General features: G+C 42.6%; 1 protein-coding gene across 6 annotated transcripts in view; it reads left to right on the top strand.

Moving 5' to 3' along the window:
• Nucleotides 1-19978, top strand: part of msrab (methionine sulfoxide reductase Ab) — a 37600-nt gene extending 17622 nt beyond the window's left edge. For all 6 annotated transcript variants that reach the window (XM_063498040.1, XM_063498043.1, XM_063498042.1 and 3 more), the window contains exons 5-6: nt 6810-6916; nt 19052-19978. In XM_063498040.1, coding sequence (XP_063354110.1) covers nt 6810-6916; nt 19052-19225 — 281 coding nt within the window. In that variant the 3' untranslated portion in view covers nt 19226-19978. The remainder of the gene's footprint in view (nt 1-6809; nt 6917-19051) is intronic.
• The last annotated feature ends 254 nt before the right edge of the window (nt 19979-20232 follow it).

The following is a 20232-nucleotide window of genomic DNA, read 5'->3' as shown; positions in this document are numbered from 1 at the left end:
GCTCCTGTATAGAGAAATTAAAAACAGGGAGATGAGGCAGCTTTTCAAAAGAGGTAACTGCAACGATCTACCTCATGCGTTGTCACGTAAACAGATGTAGTCGCGGTAACATCCCTGAGAGTTACAGCTCTGATTTAAAACTACCTCCTTTCAGTGTTGTGTCACTACCTCACAGCAAGCTTTGCAAAGGCTTATTGTTTTCCTTTGAATGGTTATGTTATATGTGCATACAGTACATCCGTCCGTATGTGTGCGAATGCGTTTGCACGTGCAGGAGAGAGTGAATGTGTGTGTCCGCTGGGGATGCTCTCCTCATCCCATCTCCGTACTCTGCCTCTGTCTCCAGCGCATCAGGAGCGTCTTACATAAGAACAGGGCAAAAATAGCATCTGAGAGTGGAGAGGAGGAGAGAGCTCTGCTGGCACGCACAGTCGTAACAGGACCGCGGGGCACGGCACAACCCTGAGTACTATCACACACACACAAATGCACAGGGAAGACTGCAGTTATCAGGCATTATACATCTTTTTGTGTTTCCATGCGTGCGTGTGTGTGCTTTTCTGACAGAATAGTAGAAATGAGGACTCCGCGAACACCGAATAATTCCCGATGATCTTTCAGCATGGGCACAGGGCTGTGTTAAACCTCCTTCGTAACCAGAGTTTTGTATGCGTCTCACTAAACGGAGGTAGAGAGTAAGGAATCAAGAGTTAAAAAATATATAAAAATAAAAAAGAAACTACATTAGTTCATTAGTTTTCACTGTGCTGCAGTGTAATTGGTATGTGCTGCCAAGTGCAGTAGTTCTGAATTCACTTCACATGTTTTTCCCGCCGTGTTCAGAAGCATGCAGAAAGTCACCAATTATGCAGAAGCGTTTCTTAATTGCAGACACCTACAGAAGCTTGACTGCTGAAATGTTTGTTGTTCTTTCTTCTCTTTAATTAAATGATTTTTTTGTGCCTCATTTTCTTGTTTTACATCTATTTAAGTGTCGACTGCGCGTTTGAAATACAGGGATGGTAGAGCAGCCGATGAAGACCGAAGGGGAGGTGGGAACGGTACGTGAAGCGGTGGAGTGCTACCAGATGAAGGATCACGGATAAAAAAAATAAGCCCCCACTTCTGTAGGATGGCGGGAAAGTGGAGCACGTTTAAAGTGTGGCACTCGCTCTTCCCTGGCTTGTAATTTCTACCTCCATCACTTGTTCGTCTCCTCCCTCCCTACCAGTTTGTCACAACACCAGCCTTCATTTTAATCTGATTACTTTCTTACTATTTCATCTCTTTTCTTGGCCTGCAAATAATTTTTTTTTTAAAATCACAAGTCTGGCTACTCGCTGGTGCCAGACCCCCCCCCCAAATCTCTCTGCATCCTTTCAGCACAAAAAACATATACGCGCATATGGCAAAGAAAGCAAGGAAATAAATCTGGAAACAAATTAGTAAGTGGGCAATGAGGCAAGAGCTAGAGCAAGAAAGTGAAAAAGCCCAGAGTGCTGAAGGAAGGAGGGAAGGTGAAGTTGGGAGTGGGAGAAATGGCGTGCTTTTATCCCCAACAGCCAGAAGGGACAAGCTGAGTGGAGCCTTTTTGTGTGTGTGTGTGTGTGTGTGTGTGTGTGTGTGTGTGTGTGTGTGTGTGTGTGTGTGTGTGTGAGTGTGCAAGGATAAACATTGGAAGAAATTGTATAGTTGCAAGAAATCTCAGCAGGTTTAAACGCAACAAGACCCAGAAGAGTTTGCTTCTGCATACGCTGGTTTGTGCGCGAGCGTCTCTTGAAGAGAGTAGCTACTCCCTGTGAGACTTCCACCCTCCCACTTTTTCTCATTTTGGCTTCCATTTGTGTTAAAAGAGCTACTTTAAAGATTCTCATTTGGTCAGGGAGGGGGGTTGGAGCAATTAATTAATATTTTTGGTTTTGCAGGCATAGGTCAGTAACCCAGAGAGGCAGTGTTCATACATATATATATATATATCCATCCATCCATGCACTTCCACAAATCCTGCAAGAGGCAGGGTACACCCTAGACAGGTCGCCAGTCTGTCACAGGGCTAACACATAGAGACACAGACAACCATTCGCACTCACATTCACACCTATGGGCAATTTAGATTAATCAATTAACCTATTCCCACTAACTGCATGTTTTTGGACTGTGGGAGGAGTACCCAGGGAGAACCCACACAAACACGGGGAGAAAGACAGAAAGACCCCAGCTTGATGGTGGAATTGAACTCAGGACCTTCTTGCTGTGCGGCAACAGTGCTAACCACCGTGCCAACGTGCTGCCCTATATATAGATATAGATATAGATATATATCTATATATATATATGTGGATGAGTGTGTTTGTGTGTGTGTGTACATGTGTCACCTGTAGCCCCTCCTCTTCTGTCCACCCCCATTACCCTCTGCTTTCAGAGGCAAGGCTCTCATGCATAATGCAGAGTGAACAGGGAGGCTCTCATTAATAATTACTGCCGCCTTTGATGGATGGAGAAAATAACGAAGGGGGCTGTTAAAAATGGAGAGACTGAGAGAGACGGTGGAGGCGGGAGGGGAGAATCAAGAGTTTTTGGGGTGTTTTTCCCCCCCTCCTGTTTTTTTTTTTTTTTTTTTTTTTTTGCCATCATAGTTCTTTGAGGGCTGAATGCTTATGGGGATGGATTTGGAGTTAGTATAATCAAAAGCTAGGTTCATATTTTGGATGGTGTTAATATTTTGATTAGGGAGTGACTCCTTCTGATGGTGGATGGATCTCAGAACTTAATTGTGTTGGAAGCCGCTATTACCACTCCAGGGTGTTTGTCTCTTGGCTTTTCTCTGATATTCCATATCGTCTACCACTTCTTTGTGATGAGAAGCCTTTTTCATCTTTACTTTTTTATGTGAGATATTAAGCTTCCACTGTTTCTGTAAGGTGGAAAATTAATTATGTTCAGCTGTATAAGGAAAAAAAGAAGCTTTAATCAAATTAAAGCGGAGTAAATTTCGAGATATTTGATGGTGTTCCCTGGCATAATTAATATATGTGTTGCTGCGTACGACACCATGCACGTGCATATGCAAGCGGTGCTCTGTGTGTGGTCAGCATGCTCAGGACCACAGGTCAGCAGGATAGGTCAGAGGGAAGCGCCAAGCTGCAAAACCCCTTCGAGTTAACCAATCAGAGGAAAGACTCTGAGTGAGAAGCCAATGGAAGATTGAGTTGGTGGCCTTTGATAGAGGGGCAACCATTTGCCTCGTCACTGAACAGCAGTGCTGGAGGGTGGGGGGTGCACAATGCAGGTTTTGGAAGACAGAGGTTGAGAGTATAGATGCAGAAGTAAATGCTAAATTAAAGATGTAAAAAGGTAAAATTAGAAAATATATATTTACAAAATTGCAGAATATTTGTATTTGAGTTCCAAGCTGGTGGATCATAGAGAACATACACACACTGATTCCAAGCAACAGGGTGACATTTTGAAACTTAATTACTATTAGTTGGTTTTTACTGAAGGTCAGAGCAGTTATGTGCTCATTTTATTTCACTCACTATCCAAGTTACTCCAAGTATGCACTGTCGTAAAATTTAACTGTATGTCACTTGCCGATTTCAAATGTATTTATTTGTATTGCATTTATGATATGTAAGCCTTCTCTTTGTTTTTAGATCATGTTTTAAGTGTACGAGCATTTGATATTGTTCCAGAAATATTCAGTGAAGCAAATTCCTCAAGGCAGTAACATTAGTAACAGTGAGTTTATTCAACGTGTGTCGGAGAGCAGGCGATGCCTGCTTGTCTGCTCTGATTTGAATGAAGACCAGATGAATACTTATAGCCATTATGCCTGAACAGACTGTGTCACAGATAGGTTGTGACACTCTATGATGTAAGGTAGCATTTAATCTAAAGAGAACACGATATGCAGATCACTGTGTCAGGGAGATATCTTGTCCGTACAGTGAGTGGAAATTGTTATTCTGCCACAGTATAGATTGAACACCCACATCTGAGATGTAACAACAGACATCGCTTACAGTGTGTTGTTTTACCTTACACGTACAACAAACCTTACATTTAGTGACGTAAATATTTGAAGTATGACACGTTTTTTTGTTGTTTTGCCATTTTCATACATAGTCCCACAAAATAGGCTGAAAAAGAAATTGGACAGTTGACTTACAAGAAGCTCTGTGACCAGGTGAGACCTGTACCTTTGTTTTTCCATGATAAATTAAGCGGATAATAGATCTGGAGTTGATTCCAAATGTGGAATTTACATTTTCTATCTGTTTACTGGAGCTGTCAGCTCCAGGTCCAAAGAGCTATTGATGCAAGTGAAGAAGGCCATCATTAGGCTGAAAAATTAAAAGAAAACCTATCGGGGAGATAGGAAATCTTTAGGAGAGGCGAAATTAAAAGTCTGATGCACTTTTAAAAAGAAGCGCTGCACTGACCAGCTCAGCAAACCAATCCCCCCCCCCCAAAAAAACACCTAAAGACAACTGAAGCCACCATTATTCAAACTCACAAGGCTGTAACTATTATTTTTACGTTAACAATTGGTCTGAGGAACACTTGTAATGAGAGCGGTTTCATTCTTAGTGACGAACTAGCCCTAATCATCTCTTTACCATCTTTCAGCTTATTGTTTTGGTTTACACAAACAACACAAATGTACAATATGGGAATTTTGTTATTGTTGATGTCTGTAACGTAACTTCAAAAGCAAGACCATTCTCACCTTTGTTGGTTGCTTTTACAACTTATGATTTTAGGGGTAAATCAGATTTTGAAGGTGGTTTACTTTTTGCGAGAGTATATCGCCATGGTAACTTGTGCTGCAGACCTAACCTCCTCTGGAACAGGTAATGTTCAACATTAGAGATCTGCAGCTATGAAATCACCACATAAAGATCAAGCAGATCTATGGAAAATAGCTTTACCATTGCATTCATGGATCCAGAGATAGAAGGAGGATCTGAATTTTTTAAGAGCGTCCAAAGTCTTTGCTTTTCCCTCCTGAGCCTTAGTGATAAATATAGATTCTTAGTGCACTTTTATTCCTTGATGCTTTTTCCCTGTTGGCTGTAAACTATTTTACAACAGTTGTTTTGTTCTATAAGCATTAATATACAAATTTAAAACAGGACACCTATTTGTACTTGTGGATCTTACACTAAATTTTTGAATGTGAAAAAAAAATCCTAAAACTGTCTTACTTACATTAAAAATGGTAATTTAAAGGAATTTAACAGAATATTGAAATCAAGTTTTCTCCCACGTCTTCCATTATAAAACTGTGATATCAATAATTCTCGTACCTCACACAGTCTGTATTTTTTCCGGCTTTTCTTCCCAGCTTCAAATAGGCTAGACTTTATTAATGTGGGAGGTGTTTTCCAGTCTTACTGACAAAAGTGCTTAAAGTGCTCACACATTCATACAGGGCTTTTAATACTAAACTACTGTTCAGCGCTTTTCCTCTCACACACACACTCTCATACTAGCACACATTGTCTGTGGCAGTCTGTTTTATATGTGTTTATTCTCTAAATATTTTTCTAATAGCATCGTATTATCTTTCTTTGTAAGATCAGTTGCTCTTCTGTCAGTAGACCTGCCCACATTTGCAATGCCTTTCATGTGAACACACTCGTAGCTAGATTTGGAAGTCCTGGGTTGACTTACTGAGTCGGATTGCCTTGCTTTTGTACAGGGCCCAGCTCTGAGCACAACACAGGTTCAAAACACAACACAAATGAGCAAAACTGTTGTTTCAAAATGTTGTGTGACTTTTTTCAAGAGTTGCTTCTTGCCAGATGTCTGAAGAGGCAGATGTTTGCCAAAATGTTCACGTCAGTTTGATCCCATGCTGCTGCTTTCTGGCCATGTAGGATGTGGCGCCCCAGAAGATTCTGTGTTAAAACAAGAAAAAGAGAAAGGGAAGGAGACACAAAAGCAGAAACCTCTACATGACAAAGACACAGCAAAATGGTTCTGAATATGGTGACAGAAACATGACAAGCTTCTCCACTGATACTACCTTTAATATATAAGAATTAACCATTTGTTTTGCTTGCCAATCGCTGACCAGTAGCCAAAAGTGAAGTGAAATGAGAGTGGCTGGAAGGAGGGGTAAACGTGTTGTCCACATGAACTAATCCACCATCAAAATCAGGCTGAAAGGCACATCTGACAGGCCTCTAAACAAGAACACATGTATCAGTGATTCAAGCCCATAACAAAACGCCAATGACTGAAAAAGACAAGGATTTAGAAAGATAGAAGAAGACAAGAATGACACACTTCAGTAAAGAAAGGAAACAAATGCAGAGTGGGAGATGTGTCCACGGATGTCTGAGCTGCTCAGGAGTTTAGCATTTGAAAAGCATAGAAAGGATGGCAGCTGTTTGGCCCCCTAATCAAGTTACAGTAGACCTGGATATCCTCCCAAACACTCTGACGTAAAGCTGATGAAAATTTTTGACACTGTCACATAGATGACAAAGAAGAGGAAAATGTGTCCACCTTCATTTGCCCATACACCTACACGACTCAGGCCTTCCTAATGAAAGCCTGAATCTGCTGTGAACTTTGAATTCATTCGGCCTCATGAATTCAAGACGCAGGATGATGACATAATTATGAAAGCCTTTTACATGCAAATCACATTGTGTCTGCTCTGATTGTGGTGCTTCATGCATTTTTGTGGGGTGTCTTATTTTTCCTTTGTGTGTGTGTGTGTGTGTGTGTGTGTGTGTGTGTGTGTGTGTGTGTGTGTGTGTGTGTGTGTGTGTGTGTGTGTGTGTTTTATGCAGGTATGAAGCAGCACAATGACCAAGGTACTCAGTATCGTTCAGCCATTTACACATCCAACCCCACTCAGCAGGAGATTGCGCTGAAGAGTAAAGTGGCCTTCCAGCAGGTATGATACCCCCTCACACACATCAGGAGGTTTGATTATTATATTTACTCAAGTATGGGATTGCATATAACCAAACTATAAGCCAAGTAAAGCAGTAGCCACGGAGCGACTCGTGAAAAATGTGAAGAAAGTCTCACACACCTTTCCAGTTAAAAGACTAATGTAATGAATGTAATCATATATAAGTTTTATCAATATATAGGAAACTTTTTGGGTGTTGCAGCAGAATAAGCGGTAGTTTGGAGCTTTCTTTATTATTTGAATGGCAATTAAAAATCAGTGTCTGGAGTAGCGACCTCTTATGCAGTTTAGTCAAGCAAAACCATCTTTTTAGATGATATGCATCTAAACCGGCTTTCTTAAACCGAAAGAGAGGAAGGGGGTCAAAAGGCCATCCTAACTGATTTCTAAAGCTCTCCCTTTCAGTGGCGCACGTGTGCTTCTTTTGTTCGTTCTATTGTTCTGCCCATCAGCCTGCCGATCCGTCCGTTGTTCCCGGCATCACCCTCTTCGCTCCTCTAAATGGTATTCATGGATGAGCTGGCAGGGGGCAGAGGGGAGCAAATTATGATCGTTAGGGTTACTTGGGGCTCCCGGGGTCAGCAGCCAGGCGCTGCGGGCCTGTTTTGTTGCCGTGGCAACAACCTCCCAACCTTGGCCTTGGGCTTGGGTCAGAGGTTAGAGAGGAGTGGCAGCTGGGACCATAAAGGTGGGGGAGGAAGAGCATGAAAAGTACAAGAGAGGCAGTTAGATCAGAGAGTCATCACTGACAGGTTATCAACTGACGATGACCCTGCCCTTTGGCTGTCAACTGACCACGACCTCATCACACCCACACGCACACAAGCACACATACCACCAAGATTTCTAAGCCACACACCCTTGAAGTATTTTTTAAAAAGCTAAAGAGCATGGGGCAAATGGATGAAGCCTGTAACAGTCAACAAAGAAACAGGGAGAGAAATGCACAGATGGCACACATGCATTACCATCTGCATAGTAAGAGACAGGAGGAAATTACATGTGTGTGTTTTGAGTTTAAAACTTCATCCTTGAACTTAGAAACGGCATTTGACCAAACAATCTTACCTGTGATCTGTTTAGCAGCTCTTCGGAGTTCATCCGGTTCGCTGTAGGGCCTCAAATGCAAGTGAAAGTGAAAACTTTTAGGAGACCCGGAATAATCAGTGGTTGCCAAGTGCTTACATTGGATTTTCTTGTTACCTGGGACCAATAGCAAGTAGTTTCAATGACCCATTTTCACCTGGAATTTGAGCGTGCGGCACCCTCAACCTCTGGATGCTTGTAGTTGCAAGGACTGCACAGGTCACCTGGTGGGAGGCAACCTGTCTCATTTCAACCTTAACTGGCAAGAGTCAGTCTCGAACAGATTGGAGAAAGGCCTGCAACTAATTGCTTTTAAATTTATAAAGGCAGACAGATCGGCATCTGCTCCATCAAATACACAAACCTGAGTGACTAAGGTTTGTGGCAGGCAATTAACTATAAATTATGCTTTTTACACCAAAAGCATGTCTTATTTTGTGGCTGATATGTGTGTGTGATAATTGCCTCTAGGAGTGTTTATTTATTTGGAAAGACGGGGGAGATGTTATCAGAATGAGTGTGTAATTGGCATGACTGGATGGCTCAAAGCTGTGAGCGCAGTGCTAAAACTTTGGCTCTGTCCTGTCGCTCTTTATTCGGTCCCCGCTCTGAGTGTTTAGAGCCGAGCCACATATTCCTGCTCCACAGTAATACTGGGATTTTATTGAAGCAGAGCAGAACTGAACTGAACTTAATGGAGCGTTGGAGGGAGGGGAGGAGGAGTATCCTTGTATGCAAGGCACATACAAGGATACATCTTGCTTTCCTTTTTACAGTGAGCAGAGCCGGTTCCAGTGTTTCAGACATTTCTACACAGACGTCAGGACATAATTCAATCATCTCTCCATGGATTTTTTTTCAGGGTTCTGTTGCCTTTATCCCATTTATCAATCCTCCCCGTCTATCCCAAACTCGAATATATGTCAAAGGTAGCGTCATGAAGGTGTAAAATCTTTATAAACTCAAACAAAAACATCAAGAATGAGATTTCCATACCAGATCGGTTGGGGCCCGAGTTAAAAATGACCTCCTCCGGTGCTGTTTGCCAACAAGGTGCTGGTGGAAACTGATCTACTGTTGGCTAAAGACAAAGAAAGCAGAGATATGGAAGTTGTGTTCGGACTCAGTGAGAGAGAAGGATGATCTGTACATGAGAGTAAGAAGCAGGTGGAGGAGAGCCTGGAGAGGTGGAGGCATGCTTTGGAGACAAGAGGAGTGAAAGTCTGTAGAAACAAGGCAGAATACATGCGTGTGAATGAGAGGGAGACAGGTGTGACAGTGAAGCTGCAGGTAGTGAAGGTATATTAGTTTGAATACCTGGGATCAACCATCCAGAGCAAAGGAAAGGGCACAAGAGAGGTGAAGAAGAGGATGTAGGCAACGTGAAGTGGGAGGAGATGAGTGTCAGGGTAACTTGTCACAGAAGGACAGCGGCATGAGTGAAAGAAAGGATGTATTGTTTGGAGATGGTGGAACTGAGAAAAAGACCGGAGGAGGAGCTGAAGACAGCAGAGATTTTTTTGGGACTGACCAGACAAGATTAAAAATGAGTCCATCAGAGCTTAGCTGAGGTTGAGCAGTTTGGAGAGAAAGTTAGAGAAGCAAGGCTGAGATTGTTTGGACATGTGCAGAGGAAGGATAGTGGATATATTGGGCATGTTAAATACGGAAGCTGCCAGAGAGGAGGAAGGGGATAGTGTGAGATCGAGGCAACCGCTAAAGGGAGAACCTGAAAGAAGAAAACCCAGACCAATGCACGCATTTGGTACAGTAACAATATCCTCATTAACATGTGGATCTTATATAGCGCTTGTCTACTCTAAGTACTCACAGCGCTTTACACAACATGGCTCAATCACCCATTCACGCTCCTTCATACAGGGACTCTTTTCTATGATTCTTTCCAGTACAAAACTAAACATCTGATATAGACGGCAACAAACATCCACAGATTTGTGATTTATCACAGTTAATCTCTGTTTTATTGCAAACACATTGCATGTAAGTGCCAACTTGACCCAATTCAAAGTAAAAATCAACAGCACACTGACTGCCTCTTATTGCCGTTTTGTCCCTGTTTTATCGCCATCTTGACACACCAAAGTTGCTTTGAAGATGGCAACTGACTGAGTAGTCTCAGATCTGGTCCCCGTCTTTGATGTGATCATTTCAAACATTGATGGTACACAGTCATAATAACTTTGGTCACATACGACTAAGACTTTAGATGAACTAAATCAGGCAGATAAACGGTTGCTTTGGCGTTTTTTTCTCCTAAAGTTCATTGTTAAATATCTCTTTATCTTTTTTTTATTAGCGAGGATAGCAGCCATGCTAAATCTTTGCGTTATTGTCCAGCTGTTGTGTTTCCTTATCATTACTCAACACAAAACATCATTTTTAAATTGTAACGTTCTACTTAAGAGGACATGTTATGTCTGTATATTTGAAACTTTTCACATGTCATTACATTGTTCATTCATTCATTTGTTACCAACTATGAGCAGGGAAATTATATCATCTATTTATTGCCCCTCCACTTTGAAATAATTCAGCCATCCTGAATCTCCTGTAGAACTTTCAGTCATTTTAAACATTATTTTGTACACCGAAAAGGCATAACATTATGATCACGTGCCTAATATTGTGTTGTTGCCTAAACAGCCCTGACCTGTCGAAGCGTGGACTACACTAGACCCTTGAAGGTCGAAGGTGTGCTATTTTATCTGGCTACAAGATGTACATATCCTTTAAAGTCCTGTAAGATGCGAGATGTTGGGCTTGTTTGTCCAGCACATCCCACAAATGCTTGATCGGTTGAGATCTGGGGAATTTGGAAGTCAAGTCAACGTCTCAAACTTGTTGTTGTTCGCCTCAAACCATTCCTGAACCAATTTTGCTTTGTGGCAGGGTGGATTATCCTCTCCATTAAGGGTGTACATGGTGTACAACAATGCTTGGATAGGTGGTACGTGTCAAAGTAACGACCCCATGGATGGCAGGACCCAAGGTTTCCCAGAAGAACATTGCCCAAAGCATCACACTGCCTTCACCTAGTGCACAGGTGTCGAACTCCAGGCCTTGAGGGCCGGAGTCCTGCAGGTTTTAGATGTTTTAAATCCAATACAGCAAATTCAAATTGCTAAATTACCTCCTCAACATGTCTTGAAGTTCTCCAGAGGCCTGGTAATGAACTAATCATTTGATTCAGGTGTGTTCACCCAGGGTGAGATCTAAAACCTGCAGGACACCGGCCCTCGAGGCCTGGAGTTTGACACCCCTGCCCTAGTGCATCCTGGTGTTTCCCAGATGAGTGACGCGCACTTACCCCATCATCTATGTGATACCCCAGACCAGACTACCTTCTTCCATAGTTTCTATTGATCCATTGGTCTAGCCATCACAGTTTGGCCCCATTTGGCCCTGGTCCAACTCAAATCCTTATTTTCCCTGTTTCTAAAACAACGTTGAGGACAAAATGTTCACTTGCTCCCTAATGTATCCCACACAGTAACAGGCCCCATGACCACCTGTCAGTGGTCAAAATGTTATGGCTGATCAGTGTATGATCCTCAACAGGTCAGCAGATTAGGGTCAGTTTTTCCAGGCAGCTCTAGACTAGAGAAGTTTTGTACATTGTACTCATTCATAGAATATCAAAGAATTTCACCCTTAATTATGTGATTGCGTGATTTGAATATAGAGACACTTGATTAAAGTTACAATATCAACATGTTATTGTAGTATTATTAAATGATTTCTATTATGAATTTGACATTTTTTAAGACAAGACAAGACATTTTTCTTTTTTTTAATAATTAAAATAGCCAGAAAAATTAACTGTAATTATTTACAAATAGATGAATGTTGAGCAAACTGCAAAAAATACAAAATAAATCCTAAAAACAGTGTGTAAGGGCTCTAGGTAAGACTGAGAATCCCAATGTCATGAGCCTTTAAATAAACAGACTGGGAAAAACAAGCCCGGGGGGGGGGGTGTCACTGAGTTTGTATCACAGCACAGAAAAGGTTGTTATAGAGAGCATTATATCGTCACCTGCCTGAGAAGGGCTGAGAATAAATAATCCAGTCCATAGAAGACCCTTAAAAACACACACACTCACTTTTGCAAACATCTAGAATAGAAACGGTATTCACTCAATCTCTCCGACTCTCTGGAACGCTGCTGACACCACCAATCTGTCAGCCACTTCAGTGGCACCCCAGTTCCATCTGAGAGCCACTGGGACCACTGGGATACGTATCTTCCCAAAGCAGCTGACACACTCTGAACCAAAATGGCAGCTTCCTGCCCTGAAATGGTTGCCTCGCCACATTGATGCTGAGTCTCAAGAACGTCTGGCTTGAAAACAGCATCTCTACGGAGGAAGAGCTTGCTGTGTGTGTGTGCTTGTGAGGTTGTATGTGAGTGTGTGTTTTATCCTGAAAGCCCAATGCTGTCTGGGAGAGCATCAGGAGAAGTGAATGCATGTTCAAGAAAAGTGACAAGAGAGAGTGGGTGGAGGCGATCTAAGACAACCAGATATAAGGCATCACAAAATCCCTATTCCCCCCCCCACTGCCAGCACATGACTCACCCACACTCGCGTGTACATACAGACGCACACAGACATACATTTGGCACATACAGGCACAGCCCAATGAATAATTAACCCATACGAAGAGTCTCTTCTGCAGGGCTTTCAGTTTCTTAACTTCAGCATTGAGAGAGGGGGGGTGCATAGAGGCTTGGGAGAGTGAGGCAGAAAAGCTTGTTTAAGCGCGAGAGCAGAGAGGGAGGGGTGGGGGAGGGAGAGGGAGAGGAGGGGAGGGCAGGGGAGGAGAAGGGGGTTCTCTATAATGAAATTTGAAATTTGCAGAACATCAAAGGCTTCTGTAGCCAAGCCGCTGTGGCAGCAGAGCAGAGAGGAGGAGTGCATCACTTTCTCTCCCTCTGTCTCCCCCATCCCTCTTTTTCCCCCCCATCTCTTTTTCTTTCTATCCCTCCCTCTCTGCTAAAATGTGTCTCCCTTGAGCTGGGGTGAGGGGCGTGGGGGTGAGTGGAGGGTGAGAGAGAAGGGATGGGAAGAGTTGATTAGGAGAGTCGGGGGGTGGGGGTGGCTTAGAGATGGGTTAGGGGAGAGAAAAATGGATGAACGGGGGGTTCTATATATATATACACATGTGTGTGTGTGTGTGTGTGTGTGTGTGTGTGTGTGTGTGTGTGTGTGTGTGTGTGTGTGTGTGTGTGTGTGTGTGTGTGCATGTATGAACAATAGGTTTTATCAAGCCAGCTTGAATACTGCGTGTGTGTGTATGCGCACATGCATGTGTGTAGGGCCTTGGAGGGGTGAGTGTGCCCTCTGATAAAGCATCCTAACTTAATGAGCTTGAAATGGGTGGGGGGTGGAGGGTGTAGGGGTGGTGCGCAGGGGTTCGGATGATGGCTGGAAAAAAAAAAAAGGAGGAGATCATTTGAGGCTAGAAGTCTTGAGGAGAAGCCCGAGGGTTGTTAAAACAGGGCACAACATCAGCAGGTTTCAGAAGCACGCTTCTCGTCGCACAAGCTCACGTTCCGCATTTTGGAAAGTCGTCAGAAAGTGAGATTTACCCTTCCAGCGATTCCCCGGTTCTAGCGTTCGCAACCCTGTCTGTGCTGCACATTTCTTTTAAAAATTCGTTTAAATTTAGCCGCGCGCCGAACTGATCAATATTAAAACAGCATTATCGACTTAGATGAATTAATAAGTAGAAAAATTTTAGTGGAATATTGTTCGCAGGCAACTTCTTTTTTTTTAAGTCGCCGCCTGCGAGTGAGATGTTGCCGATTGCCTTGCAGCTGCGATGTTCAAAGGCGATCGCTTTTCACGGGAACGTCGAGCTGATCTTCTGCATTTTGGGTCTTCTGATAGCGAGCTACTTGTTGTCTGCCCTGGGAAAAAGAAAAAAACTGTAGGAGCGTGCACCACCTTGCTCCGAGACTGAAGAGCGTGCATCCTCTCTCTCCCGCTCGAAATGTAGGAGTGTTTTTTTCTGCTCACAAAATGTAGGAGCCCTCGCTTAAGAAGCCCAGCTAAAATGGATGCCTGACCCATGATGACAGAGGGAAAGAGAGATGAGCAGAGCAGGCAAAAAAAAGAAAAAGAAAAATCACAGTTGCACACATACAGATGCAGTGATGTGCATGATGAGTTTTACACTCATTGCATTTCACAAAACCTCACATGAACAATACAATATCCTTTTTTTCTATTATTGTGTATGACCACCCTCTGGTCAGTGATCTTCACTCCATTTCTTCACCGTCTCCAAGTCGCTCTTTTGCTCCATTTTTTTCTCTTTTTGTATTTCCCTTGGAGTCCTTCCATCACTCCCACTCTGCCTCTCTCCCCGAGGTCACTGAGGGCAAGCATGGTGCCGTGGACTGGAGCATGAATATCACGTCGAGCTTTTTCGTGTATTTGCAGGCAGAGCCGCAGCCCGGCATTTCGCCACAGAGCAGGTTTGCTGTCTGTAGTACTCAGAGTGTATTTACATTTTTAAGATGTTGAAGAGCTTTTTGTGCTCCAGAGTTCAGGTTTGCAGCTGCAGTCAGTGCTGCGCTGGCTTTTAGATCTGAGCGAAAGGAGACGGATAACGGGTAGGAACGCGCAAATCTTATTTTGTCTTTGCACATACATGCGAACAACTGCTTTGCTCGAGTATTAACATTTTATGCTTCTTTATATTTCTACTTCTTTTGCCTTTTAGCCGTTACTTTCTATTTGAAGACAAGTTACATTCAGTACATTTAAACACGATAAAATATTAATTCAGTATTATAGAATATATACTACCCATCGCTTCGTAAAAGAGTCAAAACTCGCCTAATTACGCAACTTTAAAGTCTGCTTACACAGTAAGTCATCAACACAGACAGGCAAAGCACGATGAATAATTAACCCATACGAAGAGTGTTTTCTGCAGGGCTGCAATTTTGCTTAAGGTCTCAGTACTTTTTCATCCACAGCTAAATTATCAGATTTACATTGTAAATATCATGAAATTTATGGCAACACTGTACTTAATTATGATAATGGCAATAAAGCTAATTGGAATTAGCGACCAAGACGGAGGTGAGAGCTCAAAAGAAAAATCAAGAGATCCAAATAGCAGTAGTGACATACCGGTGAAAGTATAGTGGACTAAGGCATGATTACATAAATCACCGAATTGAGGTCATATCCCTCTTTCAAATGTCTTCACCATGAGTCACTGAGTGTCACAAACTCTATGTCAGTGCCTGTCTCTTCCCCACCACTCTGCAGCCGTAGGCCTTCCGAGGGAAGACGACACAGAGAGACAAGGCAGTGGGGTAAGGAAGAGAGAGAGAGAGAGTACATTTTTCCTCCTCCACCTCAACCCTCTCTCGGGGTGTCACGTCCTATTTGTGTCCCGGGGCCGCCTCTCTAGCGATGGCGATGGTGCGAGGGGCTCTCTCGCTTGGCTGGCGAACAGGGAGGACTTGGTAGCACGAAGCAAAGTCCTCTGTGCTCACATGGGAGAAAGAGCGAGAGAATCGGCAATGGAGGGAGATGCAGAGAGAGAGAGAGAAAGAGACATGCACCCATTCAGCCATGTCTTTGACATGGGAGTCTTTCCGACAGGCGTGAAGAAAGGAAGGGCTGACTGGGCTGAGTGAGCTCAGCCCTGGACACACACACAAACATGTTTTTGTCACTTAAGAGGGCATTGCATTGACTTGCGTTCATTAGCTTCAGATTTAATCCAGCGTTAACTGCAAGCCACGACTAGCCGCAATGCTAACTATGATCTTTGCTAAATAAAAACATATTAACCCTAAAAGGATTCGCTTTTTGGGGATCGGGTCCCCATGATGTGGATTTGTGACAAGATATCTAACTCCACATATTGAGTAATATCACACACACCTTTTGTATCAGCCGTCTCACACTCATATACATATTTGCACATACAAACAAGCTTCTGCCTGTCTCTCGGTAACCATCATTTGAACGTCATCAACTTTTTCCTATCTAGAATTTTCTCCCCCTCATCTTTACATCCTTTCCTACCCTCCATATTCTTCCTTCCATGCCTTTGCTGCTGCTGCCGCTGCTGCAGTGAGAGAGAGAGAGAAAGCAAAGCCACATAAGGTTATACACAGTGGCATGACGCCATGCATTTTGATTTATAGATCTAAAATGGCCGCCGTGTTGTGACTGCTGTACAAGGCTGGATGGAGAGCGAGGGAGTGGTGTGGGGGTGTCAGGGTGGAGGTGTATGTATACTCAGAATAGCAGACCTTTCCTTGGACATGGCGCTCCCTTCACACGGAGCATCCTCTGCCCCGGAGGGTTCTCTGCTACTGTGGTTTGGTGGTGATGGCTGATTAATTAGGCCATGATGTACAAAGCTCTTTGCTTGTGCCGGCTGGCTAACCACAGTGCTGGTGGATACAAGCAGGAAAATTGGTTCTTCTTTAGCAGACTGCTCACAGTTTGCCTTTTTAAAAGGTAAATATGTCTGTGCTCGTGAGACTCGGGCTCTGTGTTAAGGACTGCATTGTGTTGTAGTTTGGATTGTGGACATTGGGTCCTTCCTGCAGGGAGATTAGAGCCCTCACATTGTAGCGGCAACCACTGAGGAGTTAGAGGTCAGCTGCTGCCTCAGCCTCTCTGTGGGGTGCAGAGCTTTGATTTACTGACTCCACTGCATCACCTCCAGCAAACCCGAGCACACACGGTTAGTACCACACTGCCTCCATGTGGGCAACATCACACACTACCCTGCTGCTTTTCACTAACATTAGTCTCAGTTAGAAATGATATTTTTTTTTGATATTGTCTCCCTCTCTCATCACACAATTACTGATGACCAAAGGTATGAGGTTAGCTTGTTGAACTCTCACAGCTAAATAGCTCTAGGCAGTGAAAAACAGCATACCGGTGCTTCATTGTGAGTTTTTATTGTTTCTCCTTTCCAACAGAATTTCCAGACTCATCAGCTCAGTTATAATTAGTCATTTAATCAAAGAAATTGTGACAGTTTTGATGATGGACTGACTGATTTAACAAGTAAAATCTGGTCATGTGGGTTTTTTACTAAGTATACTCACTGTCTCCTTCATTGGATGGAGCTATTCAAGTGCTTGTTAATGCAAATATCTAATCAGCCAATCAAATGACAGCAACTGTATGTATTTAGGCATATAGACATGGTCAAGATGATGTGCTGAAGATCAAACTGAATATCAGAATGGGGAAGAAAGGTGGTTTAAGCTGCACAGCCGTCCCTTGGGTTTAGCAGCAGTTCTCTGAATGACAATGCCTTGTTGATGCCAGAGGTCAAAGGAGAATGGCCAGATTTCTTCGAGCTGACAGGAGGGCAACAGTAACACTATAACAACTTGACACAACCAAGGTATGCAGACCACACCCAGTGTCACTTCTGTCAGCTAAGAACAGTAACGTGAGGCTACAATTCACAAAATCTGACAACATAGAAAATTGGAAAATGCTGCCTGGTCTGATGAGTCTCAGTTTCTGCTGAGACATCAAAATTTGCCATAAATTCCTGAAAACACAAATCCATACCGCTGGTGGAGGTTTAATGGTGTTTCGTGGCACACTTTAGGTTCCTTAGGACCATTTGAACATCATTTAAACACCACAGTCTGCCTGGATATTGTTGCTAACCATGTACATCCATTTATGACTGCAGTCAATATGGAGCAAAATCCCTGATTATGTTTCCATTGGCGTGAAGAATTAAGGAAAAAGGGATCCAGCCTAGTACTGGCAATATGTACCCAATCCCTAACCCTAAAGTGACCAGCGAGTGTATAAAAATGTCACCTTAACAGTAACTAATCAATTTTCAACAAACAAAATGTGGATTAATTAACCCCAACCCTGTTTACCGGCGGTGCTGGTTAATAAAAATGAAACAAAAAGAAAGCAGAAGAGCAATAATGTTAAATCCATAAAACCAAAGTGATGAGCCAAAACCTGCTCAGAAGGACTGTAAAGTTTAGGGATAGATCTTTGAGGTTTGTACAATCACAACCTTCTACACAACACTCTTATCGGATATATCTTATAAACAACATACTTACTGACTGTGGTTACATGCAGAAGGTAAGAACATGCTCATCCTTCTTGAGCACATTCAGCTCTTGTTTTGTTGTACTTTCTGAGCCCATCTGACGCCCCCACAAAGCAAATCACCTCAGTGCTGCAAACTGCTCTCTCTGAGGTGTAGCAATCTGTTGTACACACAAGCTACTTGTTGCCCACAGACAGTCCCAGTGCAGCTCAGACTTGTTGTTTGTCAGCTCTCAGGAGCACTGATCTAGAGAGGCCTGAGTGCTTGTATTATTAGATAGAGAAAACCACTCAGCACAGCAGGTAAACCTTTGATATATCTGTCAGAGGTGTTTTTCAAGGCGTTATGAGTGTCTATGTGAACGAGCGTGCTGCTTTAGTGGGTTTGAAGCCTTCTCTCAAGGTGTTTAGAAAAGGCTAAGTGTGAAAATGTCTTAAAGAGGCCTCAAAGAGAGCGGATACTCTTTGATGCTTTGTCCCACAGAGAGAGCCACAGAAGCACGCTGCACTACAAAACAAAAGATGTTCCTTTCTTCTGTCACTCAATCACCCTGCTTTCTAGTTGAGGAGCAGAAACTCTTTACTGTATCAGGGAGATGTATTGGAAGTTCACATGCAATACACTACAGAATTTGAAAAAAAAAAACATTTAAGAGGTGTGTTCATTTGAGGAAGCTAAGGGAGTTGGAGAAAGTAATGCTGAATATATTTCATGAGTGTGGTAATGAAAGCAGTGTGGAGAATACAAACCCACGACGTAATGCCAATGACTAACCTCAGTCAATCGCATCACTGTGCTGAGCATCAGCTGAATAACAAACAGTGTACACTATGAACAGGTGCTCTTTTTTTTCTTTTCTTTTTTTTCTCAGTTTACATTCAGTTTTAACTAAAGTGGTGAATGTTTGTGTTTTGTCTGTAGGAGCTGGAGACAAAAGGATATGGTCCCATTACAACTGAGATTCTGGTTGGGCAGCAGTTTTACTACGCTGAGGACTATCACCAGCAGTACCTGAAGAAGGTACCTAAAGGCTACTGTGGCCTCAAAGGCACCGGGATCTCCTGTCCCATCGGCGCCAGGAAGGATGAACTGTGAGCCATGTGTGGTGAGAGAGGGAAAATATTCAGCTCACAGAATATGCTTATAGGCACTAATGTCATTGTTCGCAGTCCATGCCTCTAATTTATTTTCTTTTTCTTATAAATGGACTGTATCTACAATGCATCTGTCTTTATTTGTAAGATAATAACACATTAGTCAACATCATTACTGAGCCTCATATCGGTTATAAGCTCCAGTAAGTCCTGGCTGCCTGCCAGCTATGGAGAATACATACATGTGTAAAACATTTTTGAGAGATTTTCTAAATAAAACAAAACAAAAAAAACCTTGAAAAACTTGGACAGCAATGACATAAAATAAATGTTTAAAAGCTGCATAAAAATTAATTTGAAACATGATTGAATTTTGCATTGCAGTGCTCTTTTTGACTGCAGTAACTAACAGCTTCCAGAGGGTGGCGAGATTTCACAAAAGAAATCCATACATTATGTATAATATACATATAATGTGGGATGATATTGCAAAGGAATGTATAAACATTGTTTTGGTAAACTGGGAGATGAAACGGTTTTCTAACCTGATCCTTATAATCCATCTCACCTCCAACACTGCCACAGCACTGTGACAAAGCTCAGTTTTTTATACTTCTTAGCAGGCAAAGACACCAATACCAGCTTGATTTTAACGCTGTTTTTCTTTAGTTTTTAACTTTTCTAAAACACTGCATTTTATTTTCTTATTGCTTATTGCCTTTTTTATTATTACACTGGAAATAAAAACGTTTCTCCTCCTACCTTATGTTTAGTGTGCAGGTGTTTGTGCATATATGTGTCAGTATGTGTTAATTTATGCATATGTCTGCCCACAAAGCTCTGAATATACATACACACAGATATCTATATTTATAAAATAAGGAAAAACCACTGCGTAAAGTATTTTGTCCCCTTTTCAGCCCCATTTGAGAAGGGACGTACCACCGGGGGGACAAATGGGTGACTCACTGTGATAAACAGATGCACACTCAAAGGCCATTCATTCTG

This window comes from Pelmatolapia mariae, linkage group LG16_19, assembly GCF_036321145.2.
Source record: "Pelmatolapia mariae isolate MD_Pm_ZW linkage group LG16_19, Pm_UMD_F_2, whole genome shotgun sequence".
Classification (NCBI taxonomy): domain Eukaryota; kingdom Metazoa; phylum Chordata; class Actinopteri; order Cichliformes; family Cichlidae; genus Pelmatolapia; species Pelmatolapia mariae.
The sequence above is the reverse complement of the archived record's forward strand: the minus strand, read 5'-3'. Positions and strand labels throughout refer to the sequence as shown.